This window comes from Oreochromis aureus, linkage group 3, assembly GCF_013358895.1.
Source record: "Oreochromis aureus strain Israel breed Guangdong linkage group 3, ZZ_aureus, whole genome shotgun sequence".
Lineage (NCBI taxonomy): Eukaryota > Metazoa > Chordata > Actinopteri > Cichliformes > Cichlidae > Oreochromis > Oreochromis aureus.
Window position 1 is genome coordinate 80,650,131 of NC_052944.1, and position 7,551 is coordinate 80,657,681.

General features: G+C 39.7%; 1 protein-coding gene across 1 annotated transcript; it reads left to right on the forward strand.

Annotated features, from left to right (window-relative positions):
• The first annotated feature begins 297 nt into the window (after positions 1-297).
• Positions 298-4,352, forward strand: LOC116313646 (interferon-induced protein 44-like). Its single transcript, XM_039608206.1, has 8 exons — positions 298-389; positions 907-1,398; positions 1,701-1,749; positions 2,021-2,216; positions 2,314-2,466; positions 2,567-2,738; positions 3,157-3,257; positions 3,346-4,352. Exons 2-8 carry the CDS (start codon positions 927-929, stop codon positions 3,538-3,540), a joined length of 1,338 nt encoding a protein of 445 aa, XP_039464140.1. The 5' UTR covers positions 298-389; positions 907-926; the 3' UTR covers positions 3,541-4,352.
• Positions 4,353-7,551: the final 3,199 nt, after the last annotated feature.

Below are 7,551 nucleotides of genomic sequence, written 5' to 3' on the forward strand. Positions count from 1 at the left end.
TGCCAGAGGGCAGTCTGGGCTTCTCCGCTCTTATAGTTTCCGTATGGTTGATTTTTACTCTTTGGGGAGAATTCTAGTTGAATTAATTAATAATGATCAAATGCTCTAACACTCACCTCCTTCTGAGCAAATCGCTGTTTAATCGATCTATGTTAATGTGGTTTACTATAACACGCAAGCAAAAGTATACATTATTTATGATGTGTGCGCCTGGGTTTGTTTTATGTGTTTTAAACTGAAAAGCCAGCGGACAGTGTTTTATTTTGAAATCCAGCGTGTTCCAGTCTGAGACTTTAAGTTTCGTTTCTGCCGACCTGAAACTGCTTGTCACATCGGAACAACGCATCTGTGATCTCTTCTGTTTTTTCCTCAGCTCTCTATAACAGGAGGTAAAACTGAAATTATTAAAGAGATGCATATTTATAATATTTTGATTCTGATTAGATCATGAATGCCATTTTCCTTGTAATGCAGTTTATTGGTAGTTAATTAATGAATAATAGTGTAATTATTGTTCGCTGATTTATTTATTTAAATAAAATGCATGAAAATATTCTAAAAGTACCTGCAACCAGTAAAAATGTGGCATCTTACTCTTATTCTTGTGATTATTATTATTTATAATCTAAGGATATTTAGTATTTTAAAGAAACCAAGAGACAAAATATGAAGGGCATAATAAAGGGATCTGTAGTAAACTAAATCAGGCTTTTCTATCACCACGTTTTAAGCAAGAAATGCATAAGAAAGAATAACATGAATAATTCTAATCATAGTGACTTGGAAATTCTATTCATGCTGTAGTTATGCTTTAAGTTTGTGTGATTTAAAACAATGTAGTTTTGACCATTTGTGTCTGTTTTGGTTCAATGGGCTCCACACATTCATAAACTGTCCTTTACTCAGTTCAGACGTCCAAGTCCACTATGAACCCCAAACTAACACAAAGCCAGCAGAGAACAATCTGCACTCAGCTGAGAAGATTCAAACTGCAGCTGCTGTACAAGGCCAGCATCCACGGCTTCACCGGTGCAGCATTTCACCAAAGATGTGACAACTGCTCTCCCACTGTGTCTGTGGGCTACAACAACTCTGGTTTTGTTTTTGGAGGCTACACCAAACAACCTTTTAGTCAGTCTGGACAGTACGTGGATGATGATCAGGCTTTTCTTTTTACATTTAATGCTGAAAAGCTCATAAAATATCCGGTTAATAATTCTGCATATGCAGTGAAAATGATAGCTAACTCTGGGCCTTATTTTGGAGAAAATTTGGTTCTTGTCAATGGAAGCCAAGCGGTAACGTACAGCAATCCAGGAAATTATTACAACTTCCCTGCTGCACAAATGCATGGCAATAACCTCAACCTGACTGATTGTGAAGTCTATGAAGTGGAGGGTAAGTTCAGTATGAATAATAATGAATATTCACATTTTCATTTAGTTGTCGCAGACGAGCAGACGAACATTTTAGATGTGACAGTCTAAAGATAAATATAATAACATGACTTGCAAATCTTGACTAGGTGAGCGTGAAGTTTATTGGGATTTATTGTACAACAATTTATATATGATTTACTAAAAACAAAGCTAAGATTCAACCTGATGACATTAGATTTAGCACATTAACTGTGCTACAAAGTGCACCTAAAACGCACACACACCATCTGATATTTATCATTTATTTTTTCTCTTTAACAGGAGCAACTGAACTTGAGAGACCATGGAGGACTGTAATCTGGGAATCTGGGTAGGTTTGATAAAACCACCATTCTGGCATATCTGCAAAATTCAAATGACTTTGCATACCACCCGTACCTGAAACCACATAGAAGTATATATATGTATATTTATATATAAGTATTTTAGATTATGATCGCAAACCATGCACAATATTATGCAATATTGTTTGCTATGCTTGCCTGTAACTGCAACTGTTTCTTTCAAAGAAGTGACAGTAGTACAAATTATTTCACAGTCAGTATGACTTCTAAAGTTCTTTATCTCCTTATTTTGTACAGGAAGAGGAAGGAGCTGATCGAGAGCATTAAAAGCTACAAACCCACAGTCAACTCTGTGACCCAGCCTCGGATTTTGCTCATTGGACCAGTTGGAGCTGGAAAGTCCAGCTTCTTTAACTCTGTCAACTCTGTATTCAGAGGCCACGTCACCAGCCAGGCCATATCTGGCTCCTCCTCCACCAGCCTCACCACACAGGTCTGTGTCTGCTGTCTGATGATTTCCACTTATTGTGACTGATTTCAGTGGTAAAGTTTCAGTGGTCTGTCACTCATTCTCATTGTACTGTAAACAGTTTCGCTCCTACTCTGTGAAAGCTGGGCGTGAAGGGAAACCTCTGCCAATAATCTTGTGTGATACCATGGGACTGGAGGAGACCAAAGGGGCGGGGCTTGACATTGATGACCTCAGCAGCATCCTCGAAGGTCACCTGCCAGACCGTTATCAGGTGCTATATCACATCAGCAGGACATTGAATGTATGAAACACTGATTTGTCAGCAGTCGGCTCAAACTGTGTCTCTGTTTCTCCTCAACTGTGTCATTTAGTTCAACCCTTCAGCTCCTCTGCATCCTGAGGCCCACGGCTATCGCACATCGCCTGGACTCAAGGATAAGATCCACTGTGTGGCCTATGTTATTGATGCTTCCAAGGTCTCCATCATGCCCACAGGGATGGAGGAGAAGCTGGATGCTATCCGCAGAAAGGTCAACTTAATGGGTCAGTACAACTAAGTCCCTCTTCAGTGTCATTGTATTCTCTTTTTTTCTGAACAAGGTTATCAGCTGGCTCTGGTTTTGTGAAAACTATGTGGAATATACAATCCATGCCATGTAAACAAAATCAAAAGAAAATGCAGTGATGTGCAAATCATGGAAAACCTGTATTTATCTGTACACAGCATATCAAATTTTGAAGTTCATGAAATTATATATTTTTAAAAAAGTATACCAAAAAATACAATAACATAACTGGAGGCAGATCAGTTTTGCATCCAGACTGTTTCATGCGATCAAAGTTTTCAACTTCAGCTTATTTGATCCTAAATGAGTCCAGATGTATTCCTAAAATTCTTACAGTCCAATACATAAACATCTCTGGCAGTTTGGAAGTGGTCTTCCTGATCCTTTGTTTCCAGGTATTCCTCAGCTGGTCCTCCTCACTAAAATAGATGAAGCCTGTCCACTGGTGAAGGAGGATGTGAGAAATGTATATAGGAGTGGCTACATTAAGGATCTGGTGAGTTTGTACTTTCCTCTTCTCTCTTTTAGTGAGTAAAAAATTAGATGATGGTAGTAATACTTTTTTCCTGTGTTCTGTCATACAGATGCAGGAGGTCGGCTCTCGGCTCGGTGTGCCGTTGTCCTGTATCATTCCAGTGAAGAACTACAGCGAGGAGTTGGAGTTGGACATGAATTGTGACATCCTGTTGCTCAGCGCCGTCATCCAGATGTTTCGCTTTGTTGATAATTACTTTGATGAGCTCAGTGACCGAATGAGTAACATGCAAACCAAAGACTAGGAAAAGACTGAGGAGCCGCCATAAGCAAGTGATGAAATATCCCTGAAAATAGTTCATTTACCTGCAGGTGACCCTGCAGAGTGATGGTTACCAGTGTCAACAGAGGTTTGGTATTGTGAATATTGGGAGATACCTTGGCAGGGATATCCACAGTCTTACTTCAGAAATTTAATGCACTGATTACTAAGTCTAATTTTATCTAGCAGTAGAAAAATTGCCCTTGAGGATACACCAAGACATTTTTATTTAATTTTATATATTTTATCATAAATGAATAGGTCTGCCAAACTAAAATATCATGTTATTACCAAAGGTATCATAAAGAGGGTTTTTATGTTGCACAAACATTTACATTTCATTTATAAATGTATTCATTAACTTAATGTATTTTGTTTATTTTTTATTTATTAAATGTGGCTAAAACTGTGGGTACTGTGGCTACAACAGTGTGATGTTTCCCCATCAAGTCATTTGATAAACTGTTTCCCTACATCAAGCTTTGCAGTATTTATCAGTTTTTCCTGGAACTAATTTTCAGATGTTTTATTGTGTAATAATGTTGACATTATTTACATTCACCTGTGTTTCAGCTTTATCAGTGATGGTCCTTACTGAGCAGAGTAAATGCACTGGAGCTTTTAGTAAATTAAAAATGCAATGTGTGCTGAAAATGTCAGTATAACTACTTCAAATGAGTCATCTAAGTCAGTGTTCTGTAGTAATAGCACAAATAAAGTCCAAATGTAACAACACTACTGTTATGATTTATACATTTTTTTTTTTTATTAAAGTTGAACATGTGTGTACAGAAATGTGCAAAGTTTTGTGATTTTTCAGTACTTGATGCTTTTTACTAACAAAGAAAATGCTTTAAATATGCAGGTAAATGCAGATTTGTGTGTTACATTATTCATGAAATCTTAAACTGGCATTAACAGAGAAAGTGGCATTAACTAGTAAGTAAGTAAAGTGTTTTTTTTAAAAAAGCACCATAAAATCAAATTAATAAAAGCCAGGAGTCAAAATAGTAATGTCAAAGGTCAGATTCTCTTTTTTTCTGTTTCATGATATTGAACCATCTCTTCCAGCTGAATCACCAGATGGTCCACAGCGAGAGGACAGTATTCATCCAGGGATGCTTCTGGGGAAAATGTCCAGTAAAAGCTTGTTTGTTGACATGGGCAGAGATCATTAGCACAGGAAAAGTGCAGAGGAGAGGCTGTTAAGGAACAGCTGGCACTAACTGAGAGTTTAGCAGTTATAATGAAATATTTACTCAGGAGACAGAAACTATCTCTACTTTTAAGATTAGGCTTCAAACTTTCCTTTTTGCTAAAGCATATAGTTAGGGCTGCATCAGGTGACCCTGAATCCTCCCTTAGTTATGCTGCAATAGGTGTAGGCTGCTGGAGCATTCCCATGATGCATTGAGTATTCCTTCTTCAGTCACCTTTCTCACTCACTATGTGTTAATAGACCTCTCTGCACTGAATCATACTTGTTATTAATCTCTGGCTCGCTTCCACAGCATGTCTTTATCCTGTCTTCCTTCTCTCTCCCCAACCAGTCACTGCAGATGGCCCCGCCCCTCCCTGAGCCTGGTTCTGCTGGGGGCTTCTTCCTGCTAGAAGGGAGTTTTTCCTTCCCATTGTTGCCAAAGTGCTTCCTCATAGGGGGTCATATGATTGGTGGATTTTTCTCTGTATGTATTATTGTAGGGTCTACCTTACAATGCAAAGCGCCTTGAGGTGACTGTTGCCGTGATTTGACACTGGCACTAGAATTGAATTGAATTGAAACTACTTGAACTGTCGCTCAGAGTACACAAAGTACACACAGACTGATTGTATTATTCTCCAACCAGAGTGGAGAATAAAGCAGGACAGTTGAATCACCAATGAAATTATCTTCTTTTACATCTAGTGCTTTCATCTCCCATTTTGCAAAACATAACTTCCCACCACCAAACTAATATGGCTTATCTAAAGATAAGCCATTTTGAACAATCAAAGCTAATAGCTTTCAGATGATGCCTTAAAGCAGTGGTTCCCAAACTAGCGTACGCGTACCCTCGGGGGTACGCAAGTGGCTGTAGGGGGTACGCGTGGGTCGGGGTTGGAGTGGGGATCACAAATTTTAAAAGCCGAAATTTGCGCTAATGCAGTTTTATGTGGCTATCAAATACATGACTATATACCACCCTCTGGTGTTCAGCAAAAAAATTGCTCTGACAAAATACATGGGCGTGACTTGCCCAAATGACTGACACCTAACAGTTGAAGTTGCCTCCAAGCATTCAGTGGACAAGTGGTTAACATGAAAAAAAGGCCCTACCACAGAGACACCGGCCACAACAACCAATCAGCTCATATCTGAAGATGCATTTTCCAGTGACCGCACAGGTGATTGTTCAACAACAATGTGTTCGTCAGATTTGGATGCTAGCATGGATGTATCTGTGGTTACCAGTGTTGGGACTAACGCGTTATTAAGTAACGCGTTACAGTAACTACGTTATTATTGTGGTAACGAGCACGGTAACTAGTTATTATGCCAAAACCAGGAACGCGTTACTCGTTACTGGGATTTAGATAGGCTCGTTACTCGTTACTTCGTGTGGTGGATATCGCGGAGCTTCCACAGATTCAGTAACATTAGCAAGTGGTGGAAGCCAGCAGGTGGATGAAGGAAAAGGGAGGCAAGAGGAGAGACCCGAAGCGGCCGCCGGTCCGAGTGTCAGGTGAACTGAACTTCAGGTAAGAAGTTATGACCTGCAGCCTATCTGGGTCAGATATAAACCAAGTTTAGGTGGAGTTTATTTTCCTTATGCTGACATTTTCGTACTGCGTGCTAGCTAGCATGACGGAGTTTCTACTGTATACAGCTGGGTGGGTGCTATGTTACTGATGTTGAACTTTATTTTGTTCATACGGTTAATTATTAGAGTTGCCAACCGTGCCCTAAAAAACAGAATCGTCTGGTATTCAGAGAAAATATTACGCGTTTCGTACTGAGGTGAAAAGGAACACAGTTTGTCCCGGACTTCAGCTACAATGAAAAAGACACAAAGCTGAAGCTGCACAGCTGCCTCTTCTTCTCTCATTCTCTCCTCTCCTGTTTCTACTTCAATCACGAAACTGATCAATGATCAGCTGATCGGCTTTTCTCTCTTGTTTATTTATCGCCCACTTTACGCCAGAAAGAGGAAACCAGCGGATGTCGCGTTAAACAACAGCAGCACGTTTAAGCTTGATCAGCTATTGTTAGAATTTGTTTAATATTAATTTCTAGTATCAGCTGATGTTTGCTGGAGCCACAGCTGTAAAGCTGCTGGTCATGATATCGGTTTGGTTATATGGTGAGAGGGAAACATGCAGATGAAACCAGGAGATGTCCTTACTGAATCATCAGAGCTGAACAGGTGATGGAGAAACAGGTTTACCTTTTAGGTGACATGGATGAGTTGAAGGAAGTTATGAACTGTTTCTGAGAGACAAATAACACCAGGATCCTTTTCTAAGTAGCTGACAGCTGGTAACTGTGCAGGGGCGGGTCTAGCAAAGTTTTGCCAGGGGCCAGGTAGGGCATTAACAGGGAAAGGGGGGACAAGGAAATACTTTTCTTTATTATTCTCATTTAAAATGTCTCGCTTTTAAAAAAAATAATTATCTGAGTCTTACAACAAACAATTGATAGATTGATACATATATACCATCAGAACAGTGTACATCACTGTCAAAGGCTTTATGATTTTTCCTATAATGGTGGGCCGGTCTCTAGTCAAAATGCCCGGGACGATTTTTTTGTCCCAGTCCAGCTCTGTATGCAGCTCATCTGCAGTCTGGTGTTACCTACATCTTCCTATTCAGAAGGCAGAATCTCCAAGTTCTGAGTACAATCAAAAGCACCACGACTGCAGTTTTTGTGTTAGATGTAAAAGCAGGCTAGAATCATGGCGGCGGTCAACGCCGGTCCAGGCGTGATTTCTCTCGTGGAAATATGCACATTATT